This window comes from Macrosteles quadrilineatus, unplaced genomic scaffold (assembly GCF_028750875.1).
Source record: "Macrosteles quadrilineatus isolate MER2022 unplaced genomic scaffold, UCM_ALF_1.0 Scaffold_105__1_contigs__length_354404, whole genome shotgun sequence".
Classification (NCBI taxonomy): Eukaryota; Metazoa; Arthropoda; class Insecta; order Hemiptera; family Cicadellidae; genus Macrosteles; species Macrosteles quadrilineatus.
In genome coordinates this window covers 246,682-272,851 of record NW_026542698.1, presented here as the reverse complement: position 1 = coordinate 272,851, position 26,170 = coordinate 246,682, and the positions used below count along the sequence as shown (strand labels likewise).

Genomic DNA, 26,170 nt, shown 5'->3' with positions numbered 1-26,170 from the left:
ACATTGACAAATATATACACAACGTAACTCGTACCATTCTACGCTCTCCTTTACTCATATTCAGGGACAGGAACATGATGAGAAGTATACGTACTTTGGTGTCCACGTCTCGACATGGCGATAATGATAAACTACTATCTATGTGATTTTCCTTTGTGTAAAAGATGGAAATATATTTCAACTGGTAATGAGTAAAAGCATTGTAAAAGTAAGTACCTTCAGAACTTGGCACTCGATGACAAATATTTTGAAACAACAAACCTCAGTTTAAATGTGTTTTTCCAATTAAACGCATTATTAAATAACTGCCGGGAAGTATACTGACTTATTAATTAGTCAAATTAAATATGATGAATTATTTTGATTAGTTACAGTATCATTATAAAGGAAAGAAAAAATCGTTGTTGATAATATCCTTAATTGAACGACTGTAAATCCTCATTAACTTATTAATGCCTACTTAGTGCTGGTTGATTGGTCGATGGAATATTATTTTTTAGGTTTTCCTTGAGCCTGGAGGATTGACTGGTCTGTGTATTCAAGTTGACCAATGTGAGGTAGGTATTTAATTACTCAATGATTGAACGTATTAAGAGTCAGAAGGACCGCGGCCATCTTGGAATTTCTGCCCATAACGGCAATTTTAATGGTTTAAGCATATTACGGCATTATGTATTAAGATAAAAAGTTGCAAAATATCCCATTTAAAATTTATTGAAACCATGGATGTGATTTGCTATCTACTTTTTAATTTTAATTGTTATTATTTTTCCAAACTACATAAATATATTGACTTAAAACTATGTTTTGTTTTACCTCTAAAACAAAAGTTTTAAAAATCCGAAAAGTAATTCACACGGAAAATATATTTAAGAAGCACATCACATTTTCTGCTCGGTAATTAAGCATGATTAAATGCTTCAACGTGAACGCATGTTGTTGCTGATTAGCGCGATGCTCGGGCAAAATAATAATGTAGTTTGACAAAATAGTAATCTTCTATATAAATAAAATTAGAGTTTTGTCTGTACTTTGCTCAGAATTATATACTTTTAGGTTATTTTTAAGTTTTATACATTAAAGAAGCAGAAACGAGTCTTATCTCTATTTCTGTCTGTCTGTCTGTCTGTCTGTCTTTCCCTTTGTCTGTAACACTCAAGATGGCATTTTACGCAATCTTCTCCGTGAAAACCAGAGTACCTTTCAAGATCCAAGTCATTTTAATGTATTCACTGGATTGGCGAGAGTGTCTTTAGTGATTTAAATATAGCCTCACTACTTTGTAAATAAAATTACGGACGTTCAAAAATGCAGTTTTGTGCGATTTTTTTCAAATTTTCGTTCAATTTTTTATCACATAATCGTCTATGAAATAACGAACAGCTGTTCGGATCAAGATTATTTTTTCTAGCTGTCAATGATATGTTTACAAATGTTGTTTACACATACCGCAACCATTTCGAATCACGTTTTGAAAGCAAATCCCAACCAAGTGAGATTAAAAACGTTTTTCTTACATAACGGATTTAATTAATCGCAAGTGCAATAATATAGTCTAATAGTGTAACCGTAAATGAAATTAAATAACTAGACATCGTCCAAATCGGAACCAGAAATTCTTAGAGTATAAAATGTTTCTTGAGTTTTGACAACCAGAAAGAAGACCTTGAATCACTGTAGTTGTATAGGGCTGGGACACTGAAATGATCGTCGCCAATAGCTTACAAAAAAGGTTTCCACTCATTGACGGCGCTTCAATGGCGGTTGTGTAAAGTGTAAAGTAAAAAATCACAACTGCAGTGGGTGATTGTAACAGAGGTTTAACAGAGGAAGTGCTAAACTCGCTTTTCCAATTGTGTCACTTTCTGTTTCTACTCACCGTGTGATGCAATCGCTGGACCATACAGCCAATAGGCCCATAGCTCATATCTTGGGTACGTAAGCCTACATATTTATTCATAACAACCTTTTTGACGACGATCCTTGATACCGGTACTTTTCCATAGAATACATGGCCTACCAACTTAAGAAATATAATTACAAATGACCCAAACCCCAACATTGTGTGATTTTCGTCACATTTCCTTCTAATGTTAATAGATATACTAATCATTGTTTAGAGAATGCGTAATCTATTAAATAACAAAAAGTTGTTTGGGTAAGGTTGTTTTTTTTTTCAAACTGACACCGATAAGTTTACGCTATAACTTTTTACGAGAAAATCCAAAAGCAAGAGATCAATTAACCTCGGGACTAGATATTAATGTATTTAATTGGTCGGATGTACTATAGTTCTTAGGTAGGTTCTTACGTAGGTACTGGTTCTTTTCCTTAGAACCGTTGGTAGCTGCTAGAATCATTTTTACGTAGGTACCAACACATCACTGTAGTTTACAAATTAGTTATCGTTGGTGTTGCACCTTATTTATTAGAGCCGTCCGTATTCAATTTAAGTGATGTCTTAACTCTGTATAAGTTTTGCTTTTTCTGTCTGGATTCCAAATCTTAGCTTACCCGGTATGCTAAGAAAATGATAACCTATTTGAGTAAAACATTTGATGGGCAAACCATCATGAATTGTTTACGCCTTTATATTGTTTATGTATCAATAGTTCGTGGCCTTTTTTGGATTGTTGTGTGTATGTCTGTTGGTAACGCATTAATGTCCTTATTTCTCAGTGTTTCACGGAATGGACAAGAGCACCTTTGATACTGAAAATGTCAACCGGAATAAAGTGTTAAATGGTGAGGTTGAGGTAGTACTTTAAATACGTTTAAGTTAACCGATGTGGAAAGTAACTTTCAATTATAGGCCTACTTTAGGGCTACGCTTCATGGATCAATAAAACATTTTTTAGTTTAATCATTGGACATATGGACCATAACGATCCGGGTGACATTTAATTGCGAAGCATTTATTTTGGCTTGAACTGTCAGATACTGTATTTGCGAAGGTTTATATATAATAGTTTTGCCAGCATATCTGCAAATATGCAAACTAACTGCTGTTCTTAATCTTAATATAAGAAGGTTTTAACTGACTACTATAAGATCCCCGTGCGTAGAACGGGCACACGCAGCTAGTAATTAAAATAAAAACTAGATAACGAATCACAATCATGGTTTCAATAGCTTTAAAATGAGATATTTTGCAACTTTTTATCTTAATAAACAATGCCGTAATATGCTTCAACTATTCTGTGCTTGGGCCTTTCTTCTTTATAATAGCCATAAATGATCTTCCAAAGAATCTAAGATCTGAGTCAGTAATATATGCTGATGACACATCAATTTTTGCTAAAAAATTCGGACAAAATAGAGCTCTTCAGACAGGTGGGTGTAGCCCAGAGAGATGCATTGAATTGGTTTTCCACGAATAAACTACTTTGTAATCAAGGTAAAACTCAAAATATCATCCTCAGCACCTCTCTAAATCTGGATTTACAATCAGTCAAACTATTGGGTATTCATATCGATTCTAAATTGTCTTGGCATGTCCACATCAACAACCTTTGTAAAAAAATTTCACGGGTCAGCTATCTATTTTGGAAACTCAGGGAATCTGTGTCAGATGAATATCTCAGAATTACTTTGGTTTATTTCAATCTCACATATCCTATGGGTTGGTTCTCTGGGGACATGCAACTGCTGTATCAGATGTTCTCCTGATACAGAAATAGGTTCTTAGAACTATGTGCAGAGCTAACAGATTGGACCACTGTAGACCTTTATTTAAACAAATGAAAATTTTAACAGTAATTAACTTATACATACTACATATTCTAATTTACACTAAAGCTAATCTTCACCTTTTTCCCACCAGGCAAGAAATACATGAACGATGAACATGAAACACGCAACAGGACAAAATTAGATATTCCACAGCACAGATTGACAAAATTCGGCATATCACACAAGGCAAATTGCATCAAATTTTTTAACAAACTGCATGAATCGTCAAGGACCTGCACACCCAAAATCTTCAAAAAAAAGGTAACTGCTTGGCTTTTAGACAATCCCTTTTACAATACATATGAATATCTTAATACATGTATAGAAATTAGATTTTAGTTAGCCTTTATAGATATATGACAATCTGTTTTAATTAATTTCATTAATCATATGACAATGACCATTTCATGTACATGATCAACGGCAAATAAATCATTTGATTTCATTTCATTTTCATTCATTTCTATTAACATTGGGCGCGTTCTGGGAACATGTACCGGTGCACCGGTGCAGATTAACCGGTGACTTACTCACCGGTACCGCCCCGGGGCAAGAGTCTTGGTATCCCAGAACGGTTATTCACCGGTTTACGGTACACATCGGATTATAATTTACACATTCACCTATTATTTACTTTATAATATTTAAACCAAACAAACTTGTCCTCACAGAATAAATTATTTGAAAATTATTCACTTAATACGTAATTTAACCCCCTCATAGAATAAATTATTCACTCATTACGCAACATAACCTATAAAACTGATGAACATTATTCGATGGAACCGCCATCTTGCCGTCTGCATGCTGTTGTCCAAGAAACAGACCAATCAGAGGCCGCCCGGTGTATTATGCACCGTACAATTTCTCCGGTGCATAAATCTTGCACCGGTGGAGGAAAAAGTGGAAATAGCTGTCTGCTAGGTTAACTCACCGGTCTCCCAGAACGGCACATTTTTTTTCACCGGGGCAACACCGGTGCACCGGTGCATGTTCCCAGAACGCGCTCATTGCCGTTATGTGCAGAAAATCCTTGTATTGAGTTCAGTTGTGTTTAAGTTTTTAGTTTAGTTAGTGTAGGTGCTCTGTTCGATTTAGCACTAAATGCAGACTGTTTGTAGCCTATTTATTAATTTTAGAGTCCATCTTATCAATATAAGCTTATTAATTTATAAATTTACTAGCTGTAACCCGCGGGCTTTGCCCCGTTTAACCTCTTTCAAGATGATCTCGTTCGCATGGCTCAATCACGTCCTGGTTGAAGTTTGTTCGCTACGCTCACTTGCCTTCAGGTTAGCTCGTTCACTACGCTAACTCGCCTCCAGGTTGAAGTTCGTTCGCTATGCTCACTCACCTTTTGGTTGCAAATTAGCTGTTGTCATAAATGTAAAAGAAATAATAGTGCTGCACCCTGTTGTTTTCAAATGTAAACATAAGTCATGTTATACATCATTTTAAAGGTATTTGATAGATAAATATTTTGGCAAAAACAGAAATAAGTTATCTTTTTCCGTTTCAAAATGGCGGCAGTTTTTTTGGAAAAAATCTATATATTTTTTTAAAACTCTGTGTTTCCTATACTAATGCATTTATCCCTTCTCCGGTTGAATTTTCTTACTCGTTATGAAATTAGCTTTACTTTGATATGCTACAAGTAACGGTTTTTTGAAATTATAAAAATTCCAAAAAAATTTATTTTTGAAAATCTGCAAATGCTCATTTTTCAAAAATTTCAAATAGCAACATATGTCAAGTGGCACATCATTTTATAGGTTTTTAAATTCCTAACAACTTTGTAATTTACACTTTTTTCGTATCTCTTTTAGTTTTTGCGTAAATAACAAAAAACCTAATTTTCCCATATCAAATGCATGTTATTTGGGTTTAACACTAAAGGCCCAATTTGATGAAGTGTTAAACCACGTCAAACCCAAATTACATGCATTTGATATAGGAAAATTAGGGTTTTTGTTATTTTCGCAAAAACTAAAAGAGATACGAAGTAAGTGTAAATTACAAAGTTGTTAGGAATTTAAAAACCTCTAAAATGATGTGCCACTTGACATATGTTGCTATTTGAAATTTTTGAAAAATAAGCATTTGCAGATTTTCAAAAATAAATTTTTTTGGAATTTTTATAATTTCAAAAAACCGTTACTTGTAGCATATCAAAGTAAAGCTAATTTCATAACGAGTAAGAAAATTCAACCGGAGAAGGGATAAATGAATTGGTATAGAAAACACAGATTATTAAAAAATATATAGATTTTTTCAAAAAAAAAAACTGCCGCCATTTTGAAACGGAAAAAGATAACTTATTTCTATTTTCACCAAAATGTTTGTCTATTAAATACCTTTAAAATGATGTATAACATGACATATGTTTACATTTGAAAATTCCGAGATTCGAACTAGTGACCCTCAGTTTTTGGCACACCCTGTATTGGGAAAAAGTTAAAAATATTTTTACGTTATTCCTTGGGGTCAATTTAGAGGGAAATAATTTCATTTCATCCTTGTACGTTAAGCCGTTTTTCCGTAATCAATTTGAGACACCTCTCGTGAGACACCTGTACTTGGCTTAAAATACGTACCTTTGTAGGCCTATGGTCGCCATTTTAGTTTAAGATTAAAGTACCGGTATATATTTTTGTAAAATTTAAGCCCAGTCGGTTCAGTGACTTCAGTCTTCAGTCAGTAGTTTTTGTTTTGCGCCTATACACGTGCAAACAGACATCAGACATCATGGTGAAAGAAAACCATTAGACTTTTATATAATAGTGTAGAGTAGATGAACGTTGTAGCTGAATAGCAGAGAATAGAGTTGGCAGAAAAATTGCAGGAGGCAGGAGGCGGGAACTTTAAAACTGCTGGTAAATAATCAAACCCACGTCAATCCATCAAACATAACCTCAATCTTCATTCTTCGAATGCAAAGGTTAAGTAAGACGAAGACCAATACATTTTACTATTCACTATTCAGGCCTAGCAGTGATTTAACTTAGTATAAACAATACACCAAATTGCTAAATAATTTATTGGCTTTTTAATAGTGAGCTACTATAAACTATGTTTTGAGTTTCTGATTGAGTGAAAACTACATAATCGTCATAGCCTTATCAAGAGTTTGATTTAGCCCTATCTTCATTCAGCCAGAACACAAGTCAAAAGCAGGTAACTTAAGGTTACTATATTAGACACTTATGGGTAAACTAGTTTCTATTAATTGCCCAACAATGGTGAACGTTTTATTTTCATAGCTTTACCAATACAATACTCCTAAATTTAAATTTGGGCCTAGGTACCAATGTGTAAGTGAATTGGAGATGGCAATTTGTTACAAGAGGCCTAGTTTACACAAATCCAGTCGAAGAAGGTGAATCATACATTTTCCGAGTTGATCCCGGACACACTGGTAACTTACTGGTGGAAGAAAATTAGGAGAGATAAATTTATCGAGTGTGAATTACCAAGTGAATATAATGTACTATCGTTTCCACTCAGACTCGCCCTTCATTCCATTATTTGTCTGTGCATTAAGCTGTGAAACTTAAAGTATAAATACATTTCTAGCTTGATCTTGACATATTTAAAGCAAACTCTTTGCTAGCATACTCAGGTGAGATTGCCTTGATGAGCTATTCTGTCTAGGGCAATGTAGTCCAAAGGGATTTTATAAAATATCTCCAATTAAGTTTGAACCACATTTAATGCTTTAGGTAAGCTAAAAAAATATGTTCTGCACTTTAACTACTTACCCTCAACAAAATGTTTTTGTATTAGCTGGACTCAATTTAACATGCTGATCAAACTCTCAAATTAGGCCTAATAAGATTTTGAGATCACTTTTCATAGTCTCTATCAAAGTATTTAATTCCCATCTTACCAACAAGTAGGCTAATTATTTTTGTTGGATTCTAGGAAACTATGAATGCATCATCGAGAAACATTGAAATTAAAGCAAAAGTGAGAAATGTTGAAGAACTGATCGCCAAGGCAAAGCAGTTGAGTGCCAGTGAAGGCACTATCCTTAACCAACATGACATCTTCTTCCACACCACAAATCCTCTTAACCGTCTTAAACTCAGAGAAGAGGTTAGTCTGTTTTAAACCTAATTATGGCTGTTCGTCCAGTAGTGATGTGTCTAAGGCTATTTGCACACACACCGATTTTGGACGGTCGGTAATAAGTCGGTCGATATTTTATCGGTTCATGTTGCTTGTACACATACCGGATTTTTAACAGGAAAATGATCAGTCTTTGTTGTTGTGTCCAGGACGGGACGAGATTATTGAATACATAATCCTAAAAGTGTTGTTGCTATGTGGTTTTTGTATCAACGTTTTAAGCTCCGTAGGATTAAACGTATATTCGGTCCCGTTCCCGGCTGTGGTTCACCATTGGAATTTGGACGGTCGGTAAAAAATCGGTCGTCCAAAATTGGTGTGAGTGCAACGAGCCTTATTTGTGGCTTACAAATAGATTGGTCAGGCCTATTTACAAACTTGCAGTCTAATTTCAGTATTTTGTGACTTAAAGGTATTTAAATATGATTGCAATATTTATGAATTGGGAGCAGGTACTGGCAATTTTTAAGTATGGGTAGGATGTTTTCCTTTAAACATTTTTCCTCCTAACAAGAATAGAAGTTAGATAGGTAGTCTTTACTTTGATTATCCTTAGGCTTTTAATAAATGATCTCGGACAAAGAAGCAGCTGATATTTTTAGTAACACAGTTACCTTACACAAGGAATTAATATCATTTCTGCCGTACTCGTAATCTAATTATATTTTACTTCAAATACACCTCAAGCCTGGTTTACATCCTTTCATTTTGTTTGCGCTCACCTTTTGATATGGGCAGATAAATGTGTGAGTGTGGACCACTGATTGAAACAAATCTGAGAACTGTGCACATGTGCAGTGGGCTACCTATGACATATGAGGTATGAGCAAAAGCATCAAATGTCTGCAACGACCACACACAAGTTGAAACGTGTGGATGCTCTTTTGAAATGTGCACAAATCTGTGTTCACATTGTCAGCTATTTTACTTGCAAAGAAGTCCGTCTGACGTTTCTTCAGTGCATGTAAGAGCTGTTGATTATATGGTGGATATTTGTCACACAGAATTTCTCACAGAATCAACTGAACTTAAGAGAAATTTTCTGTGTTTGTATCTGGTGAAGTCAAAAGAATATGGTGAGCGTGATCATAAAAATTTGGCTTATGACATAATATATAGGACCTAAAAGTACAAAGAGACATCAAGTGGCTACAAGAGACACGGTAGGCTAAATACAGTACACTCCCTCTTATCTGGATACATTTTAACCAGAAATCAGTTTAACTGGACAGGATTGGCTGGAAGTGTAAGGTATTGAAACAAATTTTCTCATGGGAAAGTTTTAAGACCAGTGATCACATGACTAGTTTTACTATTTTTACGTAATAATCATGTTTGACTAATATAGTCACATTAGACATTCCTATTTTAACAAGTTTTAGGAGACGTTGGTTTAACCGGAAAACCTGCTAACCAGACTGGCCTCGGTCCCAAGGAGTCCGGATAAGAGGATTTTTTTAGTTTAGGAAAATTAACTCAATCAGGACTGTTAAAACTCTTAAATTCAAGAAGTCGCGTAGGTGCCGGAGGACAATAAATACAAACTAGTGCACCTGTTGCTCGAATTCGAGCAATTGCAAAGTATTATAGGCATTATTTCAAAACGAATAACAGTCATAATTTCCGATGACTTAAAAAGAGTCAAGTCAAAGATAATGTAATCAATTACTCCACTCCAGTTATTGAAACTGAAAACTAATGTATCATGTATTTAGGCCTACTATGAACAGCTGTTTTAGTAAGCAACTAATCTATATAATTAATACGCTACATGAAACTTTGTCGGTTGAACTCCTTCGCCATTTCTTAACCGATTTTATCCATTGACGTCTCATTGGAAAGAGCGTGTCGCGTAGATTTGCAAACTGGCCTTACATTTTCGAAAAAGCCCCTTGGGCTCTGCCCCAGTGGCTTTGAAAGTTCCCATGTTATCCTTATGAAGAACGTAATTGTTTACACTTTGATCAGCTGTATAATTTAATTGCTGTTATTTATTTTCCAATTCAACGAAACGCATAGGTTACATTTACTGATTTGGTTGAAATTAAATATTTGCTACTTTAATTTACATTCGTACTTTATTCCGATGTAAAAAATCGAGAAAGCCTGGGCAATTTGATATATTTTACCAAAAAAGAAAAATGAATTGACAGGGTACTGTATTTCTTGAGCAATAATTGAAAGAACCGATTTTTTACCATGGAAACATAGGAGTCATAGAACACCACCAAGTAGAAAAAATAAAGATAAAAAAAACCATTTACTATCGTTATCATCCTAAATAATGAAGAGCATTTACAATATGAAGATTCCCACAAACAATGAACAGGGATGTTAGCCAAAGTGTTACTATTTTGTAGTTAACACTGACTTAACTTTATGATGATTGGCAAAGGAAAACACTCTAGGGCTGAATTAAACTGCTACGGCAAGGACATTAAATATATGTTTTCATAAAAGTCAAGTGATTTTAAAATAAAATGACTACATCCAAGAAACCTTAATAAAAACTTTCACTGAAGGATTTGCATTATTCACATTTAAGGGAAACAAAAAACCATCTGAACGACATTTGGCCTTTCAATTCTGCATTTTTTTCAGGTAAATATAACTTACGTTATAACAGTAACTAGGTAGCCAAATTAATGCCAATTGAAGCAAATAAAATTATGACAGAGAGGTTATGCAGAAAATCAGGCAGTTCTTAAGTAATGTAAACAAAATGTCATCGCTATAAAAAATTACTGAAATTTGTAAACATACTAGCGACAACGGGTAGTACTATGCAGACTACATTATCATTGACGAAGATCAACCTGGACCACCTAATGCGGCTATAAGTGGGAAAGATATGTAGAATATACTAAAAAACCAGATCAGCTTTTGAAAAATGATCAAATATTTACTAGAAATGTTGATTATATGTAACTGTTAGTCACGTAATCTATGAGCTGAGTCTTTTAAACTCATCGGAAATTATGACTTTTATTCGTTTTTAAATAAGTTAATTATTTGTTTTTAAATACTGTAACTACTTTACTTCTTTGCAATTGCTCGATTTCGAGCAACATGTACACTAGTACAAATGATTCATCTACAAAATATTTTCTTCATATGAAATACATTGGGATTTTGATGACCTGAGGGGCAAAGTCTGAGGACTTTTATTATAGGAATTGGTGAAAGGGTGCGTCTACAAAAAATACTCGTTTGTAAAAATTGGTCCATTATTAACGGAGGAGTAGTGTTTCATAGAAATCGCCTTCACGTATTATATATAAGGATACTCCTCTTGGAGACAAGGACAAATAAATAACTTTTTTCCAATTAGGCTTATCAGATGTGAGGATAGAATTGTGCATGTGGACAGTCTCGGGATGCAGACATCAGGTGTCATACGCATTTGAATTCTAACAAACGAGCGCATGTATACCTGGCTTTAATTGTATCCCAATATTATAAAAGTATCTTTATTATTATCTGTCATATGGCCGGTGTTGCCGATGCTTGTACTGTAGTGCCGCATGTAGCATAGACTTGTACCTTTAACCATTAATAGAACTAGACATTTCATCCCCATGTTAACACTGTAAAAGTCGTCACCAGTTTTTAAATAAAAATAGACTTAGTTAAGTGAGCCACCGACAGATTTCGCTGATGTTAACTACTGATTTCTGTTGAACGTGCAGAGTTTACTTATAAACTTAAAGTTTACTTACTTAAAGTTAAAGTGACAGGTAAGGTCTCTTTAGGAGACCTTTTTTTTAAGGGAGAGGAGGGAAAATGCTTTTACGCACACAGGTAGCCAGCCTGTAGTGTGAGACTCCTGAATCTATCACAGACTACTCACTAAAAACCCCCCTCTACTCTGTTGGACACAGATCTGGAATTGTTTGTCACATTACTTCAAGTCAGGCCAACATGTGACCTAAGCCCTCAGGGCTCTCACCATTTTTGGCATTTAGATACTTTATGACCTACACCGCATCCCGGTCAAGGTCGAGCATCTTGGCGCGGAGAATATGGTACCCTGGATGTAATGTGACATACAGGTCCAATTGTCCTCACCCTCCGTCATCATCAGTATGACCGTGTCCACTGACAGCAGTCCTACTAACTGTTTAGCCTCCAGGCGGGGCCTTTCCCAACGCTGGCAATGGAAAAAGGTATGTTCCACGTCATCGGGAATGCCTGGGTAGTATTATGCAATCGGGTGACACGGCTTTGCCCATCCTAAACAGGTACGACCGGAAAAAGCCGTGACCCGTCAGAAATTGGGTGAGGTAGAAGTCCACCTCTCCGCACCGCCGATTAACCCAAGGTTGGACTTGCTATATCAGTCGCCTGGTCCAGCGTCCCCGAGTCTCCTGTTCCCAGCTCTCTTGCCACAGCTGGTAGGTGCGGGTGCGTTCCTCTGTTCGTTCCTGGTCCTTCCCACGGCGCTGATAAATTGCCTTTCTCTCCGCCACCAAAAGTTTGACGGGGATGACTCCAGCAACCACCAGGACGGCGGGTTCGGACACTGTTCGGTAGGCGGATGCAACTCTTAGTGCTGCCTGACGCTGCACTTGGGCGAGCCGCATCCCATATACCTCCTTATTGAGAGCGTCTGCCCACACCTCAGCACCGTACAAGAGTACGGACTGGACAGAAGACATTAACAGCCTTCTACGGCTGGACCGAGGCCCTCCGACATTGGCCATCAACCGGCTAAGAGAGACCGCCCTAGCGGACTTGTCCGCCGTACGGAAAATCTGATCCCGCCAGCTAAGCTTGCTGACCACCATAACCCCAAGGTACTTGGCAGAACGAACGGTCTGGACTTCGACGGCCCCTACCCCTCAGCGGCGATGGTGTCAATCCGTTTTTTTTTTGTTAATATCATGATCTCAGTTTTGCTCAAAGCAAGCGAGAGACCGTGGTCTGTCATCCACGCGATTATGGTACGCATAACTCGGTTCAGCTTTAGCTGAGCCAGCTCAACGCCACGTACAGCTATCAAAACTGCAACCTCGTCTGCGTACCCAATCAAAACAGTTTCCTCAGGCATTTCAGACCTCAGGAGGCTGTCATACGTGACATTCCAGAGGTCTGGGCCGAGTATGGAACCTTGGGCAGCACCGGAAGTGGCACTCATCGTCCGTGGGCCCTCTGTAGTATCATACATGAGGAGGCGGAACCTGAGATAATCTTCTATGATACGCATGAGGTATGCCAGAACGTGGAAGGTGTTTTAGGGAGACCTTATTAGCTATAGCATCTTTAATGTTACGTCAACTATCTCTGTAAGAAAAAATAAGGAGAGAAATAGAATTGTAGACAGGAGACACAACAAACAATCTGTAACTGATTCACTGAACTACCTACGTTCTTTTAAAATAAAAAAAAATGGGTGACAGCTGGTCCATATAGTTGGGATGTCTACTTCAGTCAATACTTGTTCCTAGGCCTATAAAAAAAGTGACATACTGACATATAAGTAATATTTACAATAACTTTTTTTAACTGTGTTTTAGTATGCTAACTTTGGTACTGGGAAATTTGTTACAGAACGGAACTGGAACATTAATATCCTATAGTCGCCCAGACGTGGAAGGGCCAAAGTTAAGCGAGTACGTCAAGTGCAACGTTAGTGATGTTCCAGGGCTGACTTCAGTGCTGGCAGATGCTCTTGGGAAAAAAGGATCAGTAAAAAAACAACGGTTTTTATACCTTGTTGGTCAAACACGAATTCACATAGACAGAGTTGAAGAATTGGGGGATTTTATGGAACTAGAGGTAGGTAACATATAAGTAGTACATACTTGTCTGGGTAGCTGAGTGGTTATAGTGCTCGCCTCCAAATCTGAAGGTCGTTGGTTCAAATCCAAGCGAGATCGTTTCCAGACCCAGATACCCCATGGGGCTATAAATTAATGATGCTATCTAACAAATAGGTCGATGTTAGATAGTAAGAAGACTAGGGTTTGGACTGTTCCCTTTCAAAACGTAAAAAATGCCACTGGCGTAAAAACATACAAAAATAAAATTTTGTGCTTTTGGCTATGATATCTTCAAACAGTTGTCTTCAATTTATATTGTATCCTCGATTTATAGGAAAAAAATACAAACAGGTTGAATAAAACTTGACTAAAAGTTTTTTTGTATAACTAGTGGTCAATAATGCAATATAATTTTCTAAAATAAAATCTCAAGTATAGCTGAGATACGTTGCACATGCATTAAAAGTTGGATTTTTATCCAACAGTTACCAAATGAAGGTTTTGCTAGTCATATAACCTCATTCAGGCCTACTGTTGTAGGTACCTAGAAGACAGTTGACACATAGACATGGTGTCTCTAGCTAGAGATAGCTTTGTTAGTCAGCTTGCAAGTTCATCTGTTGCTAATATAGATAGTGTCTCTAGCTAGAGATAACTTTGTTAGTCTGCTAGCAAGTTCATCTGTTGCTAATATAGATATGGTGTCTCTAGCTAGAGATAGCTTTGTTAGTCAGCTTGCAAGAGGTGATGTTGTAGGAAGGTCAGAGTGCAAAGGAGGGAGAGGCCATTGCTGCTAATCTGATGACACAACTTGGAGTCTCTGAGTGTGACTTGCTGTCTGGACCTTATATGTAGTTTCTAGCTAGAGATAACTTTGTTAGTCAGCTTGCAAGGTCATGTTGTTGTACAGGTGATGTTGAAGGAAGGTCAGAGTGCAGAGGAGGGAGAGGCCATTGCTGCTAATCTGATGACACAACTTGGAGTCTCTGAGTGTGACTTGCTGTCTGGAGCTTACATGGATGTGTTGCCTAAATCCTCATAGCAAAAGGTAAACACATATACTTATCCTATAATTAATAATTTGGCAAACATGTATAATTAACTCTTTGAACACCCTCATTCAGTGATATAATTATGCCTATTAAGATTATGTTTTTCCTCATCCCATGAACTGAAAATCCCATAAGAATTGTCAGTGGTGTGGACACACACAGGAAGGAAATGCAAAAAGTTGTAAAATGCATGATTTGTGGTGCAGATTTGTAAACTCCTCTTGAATTGCTCACCAAAGGTAACCGAAACCGGGTTCAATCTCCCGGGCACGGAGACAACTCATTTTAGATCTTAGATCGTCCTCTCATTGTCCAGACCTGTCTCCCGTTGAACTACACAAATAAAAAAAGCCCAATCAGTAGTTCTAAACTTGACCCTCATGCTGCAGCTCAAGGCTTGCAGCTATTGTTTTAAAGATATACTTACAAAAGAGAGCTGTGAGTAGTATGGTTATACTTTTCTACCCAAAGAACAAAAATACCCCCGCCGCAGCAAACCTGCAGACTAAGCGAATTTCAACTTGTCTTATTACATTTTTACTAAAATATTTCCATAAATAAGACATATTTAAGTATTCCCTATTTAAATAAGATAAGATTTAACGTGTGCTTAGGTTTGATGCTACGGGGAAGGTGAAAAGTGTTTTTGACCATACGTCAATAGTATAGGATGAAATAAATAAATTTCCCAAATATTATCAATATATATCCATAAACAAGTAAACTACAATAATTTTCATTTTCTCCATAAGAAAAACATGGGAATTTTAAATTATACTATTTTTTAATTTTCTCCGTGACCGTTAGGCATACAACAGCTCTTCAATATACTAAATTATTTTTTTTTTTAAGCTCTACAAAACGGTTTAAAAAGAAGTTGCAAACTTTTTTGTTTTTAGGGTCAAAAATGGGAAAACCCCATTTTTACCCCATAAAACCCCCCATAAACCCCCGTTCCCATGGTCCGATTATGATGGATCGCGAACCCGTTCGAATAAACGTAGGTTTACATGTTTGTACCAAATTTCATCAAAATCGGATAATTTTTGCTTGAGTTATCGCGCTAACGGATACACACATATATATATATATATATATATGAATTTGAACAGATAGTGTTTTTGGACTCTAGGGACCTCAAAATGAAAAATTAAATCGGTCCCGGGTCTAGTTCTTACCATGAGTACTACGGTAATAGCTTATTCCCTATATGGGAAATTCGCTAAAATGTGGTCTTTAGCAAAAAATCAACAAAATACTTTCACTTTATGGAAGCTTTGGCCTTAATGCAAAGGGGCCGTCTTAAAAGTGACATGATTTCCGTACAGTATATGTAACAAGTCTTCAGAAAAATGTCAAGAAACACTTAAAGTGGTTCATTTAAAACAACTGTTTAAAGACCTGCACACACTGAAGCGATACTTAATCGCTGGAACGACGCAATACATTTCCAAGAATTTTATCTACGATACTTGGGGAATAATATCGCAGAGAACAAGTTCTTCCACACTTAAACATTTATTTAAAAAATATGCTTTTCTGTTTAAATCAAGGGATAAGAATTTTGTACTTTGCCCATATTAGAAAGTGGGTCTGATACATTGGTAGCATTTCGTTTGCAAGGGTGGTAGTGCTGGTAGCAGATGGTGAGTCCACGACAGCAGCGAATCGACGAACGCTGAGCATGCTCTAGCAGCAAATCGAGGAACCTTTATCTGACAGTCTATATTTATTCTATTTGTCTATGGTTATAGTTTTGTGTTTGTTTATATACAGTACTGTTTTACCATGACATTGTCTGAACGGCTGAAGAAGCCTTGCTGTTATTAGCCGTGGTAAAAGATGAAAGAGCAAGGAAAATGTGGGTACGGTACAAATGGGGGGTATAAATAAAGAACGGTTGCAATTTGGCGAGTACCATATGCTCATGCCCTAGTTAAGAAGAGATGTAAAAAGATTCTACATATATTTTAGAATGAATCATGAATGTTTTGATAAGTTGCTGAGTTTTATTGCTGACTGTTGAGGTTGCTGAGGTGAATGCAGCTTACGGCGATAATATCGCTACAGTATTGCATTCGTCTTAAGCATGGGTCACACTAGGCTGCTTGTCAGCCACTGATGATCAGCTTCCGTGGGACCTCGTAACGAGTTCTTAAGCGATAATTGAGGTTGTGACGGTCAGGAAGTTATTGACCATATTTTTTTATTGTTATTATGGATAACATCCCAAAGCCCAGTATTTGACATCGACATTGGTAAGATGGGCAATCGTGTCGCAACTCCGCTAGTCAGCAGTGTCTTGCAATTTATTTGGGGTTTTGTTGAGTGTCACAAAGTATTGGGTACATCGATTGCTACATCACGTTCGGTTGTTTGGATCGTGGCATGGAATGCATGGCCTGATTGTTTTGCTGACATGAGGTGTCATCATTCTGTGTGACGTGTGGGACCTCCGAACCTGGGGTAGTCAGTCAGAGTCGGGGGTCGGGGTTCGAAGAGTCCGTGAGCCGCGGTTACGCGCTATCTTTCCCTCCCCCACGGGTGTCCGTGGGGGTGGGCATGTCCGTTTTGTAAATCACTTTTGCTTAGGCTATATTTTCAATTGATAGTATTTACATTCATTGTTGTTTTTTTCATTGCAAATAATTTTGTTCATTTAACATAATAAATTGAGTTTTGAATTCTACTCGGCATTCGATCTTTGAGTTACTACCCTTCCCGTGCGTGGTTGTTACAAAGTTGTGTGAGAAAGATCAGCTGTGAAGTTTTGCAAAAACTCACTGTAAACTGCTTCTTTGGCATTCCTAAATACTTCTTTGAAGAAACGTCCCACAAGCACGCATAGTTTTGGAATAAATTCAAAAAAATCAATAACCTGCTTCAGCGACAACGTAAAGGTCAGTCAGTTCTATGCTATAAATTACCCCTTTTACTCGTGTAGCTTGGTTCTAGTCGTCCTTGGGTCCTCATAAACCTGTACTCAATCATTATTGAATGTGTGTAAAAGAGAAAGAACTTTATTTAAAGATGCTTAACCGCAAGAAGAGGTGTTAGTGGACCAGACTCCTTAGATATAAAAAAGGAACATTTAGGAGTTTCTTCAAGCTGGTTGCAAAAATCAAAAGGAGAAGACTCTGAAACACACAGAAATGTTTTATAAATGTCCACATAAATTTCAAGGATTGCTAGAATTAGTTGAACCTTTAATTAAAAAAATGAGACACACTTTTGTGTAAAACCATGTTGAAAATTACCTTTGGTAGCCTAGCCGCTGGCACGCTTCTAGAGGTGGTCAGGGCTGCTAATTTTTTGGTCACATTAACACTGCGAGGGGCGGGAATTCCCGCCCCGCTGTACCGGTGCCGCTGGCGCGGGGCGGGAAATGTCTTCCTTCAGCAATGCATACAACTTTGTTGCAATGTGAGCTCAGCCATTGCCGGGGAACGTTGTAATCGTTACCAGCCTGTAGCTTAGAATGTGAGCTTTATTCTGATGTAGATTAGTACTAAAATTGCCCGTAAAATCCCGTCTGGCAATGCTTTTGTCCCGTTTTCGGAGATTTTCTCTATTCGAGCCATATTACAAAGACTCTGGTTATTGATCCAGGCAGTGCTGCTACCTTTGGGTGTTTCAGTGAACTACGTCCACTATCGGGGTAACGCAGAACAATCACCACTGCTCTTTTGTGATTCGTCTTACTGAGATATTTCAATACCAATAGCGATCGTAGATTCAGTTAGCACGTCGGGGCTCCGCCTGGGCCTCGCCGCCATTGGTGAGCGCTTGTTTAAAGGTTTTCAGCAGCGAACGTGTTAAGCTTACAGTAGCGGCTTCCTTTAATTTGCAGTTGATGCCAGCCGCTAGTGATCAGCGGCTGATACCAGCACCATCAAGCAGCATCTAAAGTATCGCGTATCGCAGTTTGCTCTGAAGTGCACAGCTCCATAAGCCACTGTGGTGTCGCACGGACCACTACTATCGCAAGAGATTTTCCAAGAAAAAGTATCACGTCCACTCTGTATCACACAGAGTATTGCTCCGGTGTGTGCATTTAACAAATGGATATGAGCATTTTTCTAATATGTGCTAATTTTGTTATTAAATTGATCTTGTTAGATTTTTTTATGAAATCTAAATTCCACTGTACTAAATTTAATCTACTGGACCAAATTTTAAATAAACATTCTCTTCTTAACTCGCTCCCTTAGCTGTGTGTAAAAATATTTTCAAGATAAACAACCTATATTTCATGAGCTATGATATTGAGAGAATTAAATGAATACCTAGTTAGTAAGCCAAAGTCAGTAAGCAAGCAGGTTGTGGTGATATTGTGACAGTTATGGCAACATTTTAAGATATTTAAATTATCTACGATTTATTTTTTCCGGTAATTACAGATATAATTTTTTGTAGAATATATCTATTTTTTTATGTAATACTAAGTTTTAATGTTCAAAAGGCCAATATATAATCATTTTTATTTTATTAATATTGGTCTTTTAACATTAAAACTTTTGTTTACATTACATTATTTGCCAACAATCCCAATAGATATAAGCTTTTTAATCATACAATACGTAGCAACAAAATCTACTATGTAGCAACTGTACATGCAACTGTACATGCTACCATAGTACCCAATAACATTGGTAAAACCACCTACTAATTGATTATTATTTAAGTACACCCAAGTTACTAATATGATGTCTTAAGTTAGGGACTTGACAGAATTATTAAATTTTAAGGGTTAAATAGTTAATCTCAGTATAAAATCAACAGGATATTACACGTCTGTTTATTTCTGGCCTGATTGTAAACACAACATAACCTTAAGTTTAGTTTATGAAAGAGAAAAAATACTGTTATTTTTTTGTGGTAATAGCCAGGAACATTCCTTACCTTTTCGGTAATAGGTGAAATACTACTACTATTATTTTTGTAACCTATTACTTCCCCATACAGTATGTTTTAGCCTGGTCGTTCTCTGCTATCACAAGGTTATCTGTTGTTATTTTACTTCCTTTTACAAGTTTATTACACCTTGATTATTGTCACATTATCTGTTCATCATGGGAACGATAATAGAATTCAATTAATAACTGTGACGCTGTTAGGAAAGTTTTTCAGCATTAAGTTATCTTTTTCTGTTACGTATTGCTATTTATTCTAAACCGATCCTTAATAAATTAGGAACATTAATTTAATAAAACCTTAGGTGGTTTAGAACGCATCTACAATGATTTGTTATAACTAAATAGCTTTTTATAAAATTAAATGATTAAATAAAAACAGATTTTGTCATACTGCAGCAAAAACAGCCATTTTAAATACACGCATTGCGGATCTAAAATAGCTCTTTTACTCTCTCGGAAGTAAAAATCTTTTTAGTCCCTAGGTAGTAAAAGTAAGTTGTTGTAAACAGTTGTAAGCTTTTGATTGTTAGCAATCGCATGTATCAAAATTATTTATCGATTGATCTAGTCGATTGTAGCTTAATGTTGCATTCTTGTCCATAGTTTGACATATCGATATTGTAATGTACACTTATAGAATTGGAATAGACGAAGATTGAATCACTTACTAAAGAGCTGTTTTTTTGCATTACAAGAATCAGAAACAAGTTCAACGTTGTTATTAGTGGTTATCTTTACATGATAAGTATTTTTATCATCTAACCTTCTTTGTTAATTAATCTTGAAATACGACAAAAAACATAGTTCAACACTCAGCCTAAAAGTGTCCTTTCAACCCTTGCTCATTTTCCTGAGACTTGATTGGTTCGTAAAGAGTCACTTTACGCCCTAGTAATGAAATATACTATTTTCACATTTTAGAATTTTTTATAAGGGGGAAAATAGCATAGTAAATATTTTCAAACAAATTATGTGTTAGCATTCAAGAATAACAGCTCTGTACTGCTTTTTTAGGCTTTAGTCTTGAAGGACATTAGCAAACATTATCTAGGAGGCCAGTAATACACTGTTTACTTTCAATTAATGCAATCAGGAGCGTATCGGTCTAAATTTGTTACTTGTTTATACCAAATGGCAGATTGATTGATTGGTTTACTGAATCAGGGCGAACCTAGTCCCAGTTTGCGTCAGTTACAAATGGGCTTTTTGCACTCCCCACTTGGTGCATCAGAGGCCGTCAAACCTGAGTTGCTTAGTGAACTGCAGCATCCTATCTATGAGCTCTTCTAGATGAAAGTGTCTGCCCCTTGTCATGGTTCCATTACCTGTGCAGTCATAGAGTAGATGATCTGCAGTCTCCTCGGACTGCCCACATTTCCTACATGCAGTGTCCCCAATGTAGATCCTCAAGCGATGTAGGTGCAATCTCAGGAAGCTGTGATCTGTCTGAGGCTAACGCCACATTTTCCAACTTATCGGCCACCTAGTTATCTTTTATCCCTGAGTGTCCAAGGTCCCAGCAGAGCGTCACTGTAGTGCTTCTGCCCAGGACAGATACTGTTGTGAGGTAGTCCCAGACCACCCTGGACTTGAACTCGCAGGAGTCGCGTGTCTTGAGCTCTGCCTGGCTGTCTGAGAAAAATGGATTCAATACAAACTTGGCACCATCCCTAACTAAAGACTTTTATTCAGTTGGTTTATTTGTAGTGGTCTATTTTATGGTATTAAATATTACTTATTTACTCAATTTTACAAAACTACTCCTCGACACCTTAAAACACGTTACCATCCAGCCGTCAAAGCTCCTCGGTATAAGTTGCCTTGTATAACCTGGTAGTGAATGTGGTTATGTCTCTCATTTCCTGATTTTTGTTTTTTAATTTAAGTCGTTGTATAATTTAATTCATCTTTTCTTGGCCCCTTATAGATTTCATTGTGCGGTACAGGATTGAAAACTACACAAAAGTCTACTTCTGTTGTGTACAAGAATAAATTAGTGATAAAGACCAACTCAGCAATAGTTAACATTCATCAAGATAAAGAGTTTCATGTGCTACAAAAATGGAGGAAATGTGTGTATTGTGATACTGGTTATAGACCTAATTACTTCTCATAGACATTTTGCCATCATATTTTCATGAATAAACCGAATATCGCTGGCCCTTAAATGCTTCTTGGTAATCACTCAGAAACAATAAATCCCACATAACATTAACTTCTTACTAAGTTTAAACATGTTGCTTTGCAAACGATAGGTTGATTGCCAAATAAAGTTACATATTTAATTTCCAGAAACTTAACCTGCCATCTCCTACAAAGTGTTATTAAAATCAAAAAAGGAATCAAATAAAAACTGAATCCTAAGAAAGGTTAATTTATTTTAATCCTTACTGAATCCATTTCAAGCAAAGATATAATTTTAACAGTTATTATGTATCTGGGCTTTTGGCTTTATTCATAACACATTCAGGGGGTGGCGGCTTGGTGGTAGTCCTGTAAATAACTGACTCATAAGCTGTTCAAAGGTTACTCAGTGGCAAACAACATTACATATAAACGTTACTACCTATGTAACATTTAGAACTAAAACACGTTGTATCGTTTGTTGCCAACGAAGCTGCACGACTGTTTAAACGTAGCACCCACCATTTCAACATTCATTTTTAGGTTCAGGTACACTACAAGTATAGTCTACTCCTCCCAGATATACCAAATAGAGATTATATGCACATTACACATCCTTCTGTAATCCATATAGTCCAACCCACGTCAAGGAATTCCAACTTTAACAGCAACTTAACGGCCAAACGTCACAAAGTTATGCTAGAGGTTAATCCATTAGCACAGAAGTACACAATGATGACAGAAGTGGAGAGGAAAGGAATCGAACTAGCACAGTTTGAGGGGAAACCTCTCTTTGAAGTAAGAATTTCCCTACTCTCTGAACAAACAGATAATTTGATAAAATGAAAAAAGGATTTACTCTGCCAACCGCTGATAAAATTTAAATTGTTTTTACAAAAAAAAAGGCTATCCCCCACTACGATTTGAATACTATCTGGAGGTTTTTCCAAAAGGAGAAGGAACCAGTTATGTTAGTAATATTAATTAACTCAGATGAAGTACTGGAAATATTCTATGCAATGAGGTAATCCACCACATTTTGTAACGTATGCAATAGTCATTACTGTTTTACCCTCACTTAAGATTTTGATAATTTACTATTTATCTGAGTTATATATATGAATTGTAAACCATGAAACCAATTGTCGTTTTTGGTAGGTTTTAAATATTCTAACAAGTCAACCCCTATATTATTTTTAAATCTTTTGTATTCTCATGTAGATGAGAAAAAAAAGAAAAGTACCACAACAAATCTGTACCATCCATGTACCAACATTGATGTTTAAGACTTTTTCTCCGATTGGGCCTGAATGGTGAATGTTTGAAATGAATTGCGAATGTAACATATTTTAATACATATTTAACACTTTGTAAATTACAACGAGTGAAAGAGCAGTTCAAACAGTGTGATGGCACTATCATTTAGTCCCAAATATTATGAGAGATTGTTTGAACTATACCATTACATATTGAATTACAAACAAAGGATTTATAAGATGTTGTATTTGCAGTATTGGAGCACCTGTCTCAACATTTATTTAAGAGACACTATAATCTACAAAGATTTCACTTCATTTTGATTTGTTCCTTCTGGCAAGGATTACTATTTGTAGTAATCATCAGGCTGTAAGTTTAATGTACCGATAAAGTTCTACAAAACCAATCTTTACTTTGAAACACTGAAAATGGTTTATAAAACAATCATTATTCATTACTTAGGAAGGAATGTGAAACACTTATCATTCCACAAAATGAATGTAAACTGATCACATTTTAGGTAATTCGAATCAGTTAGTGTTATGGTTGCCATGGAGACCAATCAATAAAATCTCTTGAATCCTTACCTTACATAATTATGTACTTTGTAGACCTCTAACAAATATACTTCGTAAAAATATTGAAAATGAGTTCACATATTACACTAGTTATAGTCCATCCTTGTGCTAAGTTTAAGATCAATATTGGTTCAGTATATGTATTTAAAATACCCCCACCGCAGCAAACCTGCTGACTAAGCGAATTTCCATTTGTCTGAATTGAGTTTCAATTAAATCTATTTAAATAACATTAGGTTTAATGATTACCTATGTTTGCTGCTACACTATTGCCTGAAGATGGAAACCTAGTTTCTGAAAGCGCTAGTAAATAAAATAAAATTATTATATATTGGTCTTGTTGAACTTGTACATTTAATTATAACATTTCATTATTAATTGCCAATATCTCCAATATAAGTTAAATCACAAAATATTTGAATCCTCGAAGGTTCTTGCCATACAGCATATGCAGGTCCTAGCTGATCGCAAAGAACTTCTGTATTGCAGATACCGTACCTTATCAAGGTCATCCTTACCCTTTCAAACTAAAGAGGAAATAAATTGATCATACATATGATGATATAATATGCCAAGTCAATTTGTTCAAAAATAGTTAACCTATTTCTCAAGAAAAATTTAGCTTGTTTCCAAGACAGATGAGGACGGTACTTTAGTTCAAGTAAGAGAATTTGTTAAATCTGGGTGGCCTGAAAACAAAATAATCTTGAGAATTCTGTAAAACCGTTTTGGAACTTAAGAGATAGTCTCCATCTCCATGTAATTGACAAACTTGTGTTTAAAAATGATAAATTAATAGTTCCTCGCAGTTTGCAAAAAGATATGTTAACAAAACTGCACAAAGGTCATGTTGGTGTAAGTACATATGAAATGAGAGCAAAAAATGTTTTGTATTGGCTTAGTATAAAGTCAGACATACAGGAGTTTGTAAATAGTTGTATGACATGTGCTTTACATTCCTCCTAGAACTGTAAAGAACCAATCCTGTTTCATGAAATACCATCCCTGCCATGGTCTAAAGTTTCAGCAGACCTCTTTGAATTAAAATCTGTGCACTATTTAGTTGTAATGTATTTTTACTCTAAATACATTGAATTAGTGTCTCTAAATGATATTAGCTCTAAAAGTGTTATTAACAAAATAAAGTTCATGTTTGCAAGACATGGAATCCCCCAAATACTAGTAACTAATCCAGGTACTCAGTTCACTAGTCATGCATGAGTTTCAAAACTTTGTAAATAGCTATGAACTCGGTCGTGTCTTATCTTCACCAACGCATTCCCAGTCCAATGGACAGATTGAGTCAGGAGTAAAAATAGCCAAAGGTATACTGAAAAAATGTGAACATTCAAACACCCCCCCCCCTACATCCCCCTACACCCTACATCCCCCCCCCCACATCACCCCTACATCGGTTTACTCAACTACAGGAACATTCCCAAAGGTAAATTACATTTACCTGCACAATTATTGTTTTCAATAAACTTAAATTCATTATTACCATGTTAAGCAAAGTTCCTGGAGCTAAAGGTCACATAACCAAACCCCACACCTGACATCATGTTTATGGGTCAATTAATTAATAACAAGTGTAATTAGTAGCACAAAATTATTAATAAAGCCACATTGAATTTACAACAGACAAGCTGGTGGCCCGTCCTACGTACGGGAATCAAGTTGTCAACTAAAACGGAATAATTCAGAACATCTAGTTTACACGCATAGACACAAATTCTGGCAGTTTTAATGGGGATGATCACCTTATAAACAAATGTAACGTGACTACCTATTTATTCCATTCGAATATAGACCTAAAATATGGCGATATGCATTTTAAATCCGATAATTTTACCGGAGTAGAGTAGCTGCATCCCACCTCTAATTGCATACTGTACTACTTATGTACTTACCGTACCTTATCTTACCTCCGTGACCACTGAAACTTTTATGAAGATTCTCTTCTATCACCTACCTCTTCAAACTTTAGATCCCAGTCTGAGGACGCATTTCATAACTTGATATTTCCCGTCTATCGTGTGGTACTCCTTGGAATATACTTTTTAAAAGTTTATGCAGAGCCTGTCCATCCAAGCTTTACCTACTTCTGGAAAGCATCCCTATATTTGGGTGTTAACACATTTCTCTTAGCTCTCTGTTCTTTTTTATTTCGACCTCCGGGCCGTAATCTTGAACTGGTCTGTATATTTTCTCTGCACTTTATCTAACCCAGCATTAAGGTTTTTCGGTTCTTTGGTCAGTGCCCAAGTTTCTGAATCATCAGCACTACGGGGATAGTTGGTATGGTATGAGTCGACTTTGGTTTCTGCTGCAGTTTATTTGACAGTTTTATAGAGACCTACTACACCGATTGACGCTTTCATTACTAACCAAAATTTTAGTATGCCGACATACTCACATTCAAACATAAAGAAAAAGAAGTATTGACACGTAAACCACTTATATCTTAAACAATTAAGCGATAAACTGCTGAAAAAATACTTCCCAAATATGAGTTGAAATTTGCAATGCATAAACTAAATACTTGCACGGCTTGCATTTACGACAAAACTTGATTAAACGCAAGTGTTTGAGATGTTTAGTTCAAAATAACACATTTCCTG

General features: G+C 36.3%; 1 protein-coding gene across 1 annotated transcript; it reads left to right on the top strand.

Moving 5' to 3' along the window:
- The first annotated feature begins 6,468 nt into the window (after nt 1-6,468).
- Nucleotides 6,469-21,896, top strand: LOC128982084 (uncharacterized). Its single transcript, XM_054401126.1, has 5 exons — nt 6,469-6,906; nt 7,654-7,827; nt 13,411-13,638; nt 14,533-14,670; nt 21,518-21,896. Exons 2-4 carry the CDS (start codon nt 7,660-7,662, stop codon nt 14,662-14,664), a joined length of 528 nt encoding a protein of 175 aa, XP_054257101.1. The 5' UTR covers nt 6,469-6,906; nt 7,654-7,659; the 3' UTR covers nt 14,665-14,670; nt 21,518-21,896.
- Nucleotides 21,897-26,170: the final 4,274 nt, after the last annotated feature.

Bases quoted from the DNA above. Each gene is read 5' to 3' on its own strand.
- LOC128982084 (XM_054401126.1), top strand. From the start codon at position 7,660: ATGAATGCATCATCGAGAAACATTGAAATTAAAGCAAAAGTGAGAAAT. The intron at 7,828-13,410 runs GTTAGTCTGTTT...AATTTGTTACAG, and splicing joins GTCTTAAACTCAGAGAAGAG to AACGGAACTGGAACATTAAT. The intron at 13,639-14,532 runs GTAGGTAACATA...GTTGTTGTACAG, and splicing joins GGGATTTTATGGAACTAGAG to GTGATGTTGAAGGAAGGTCA.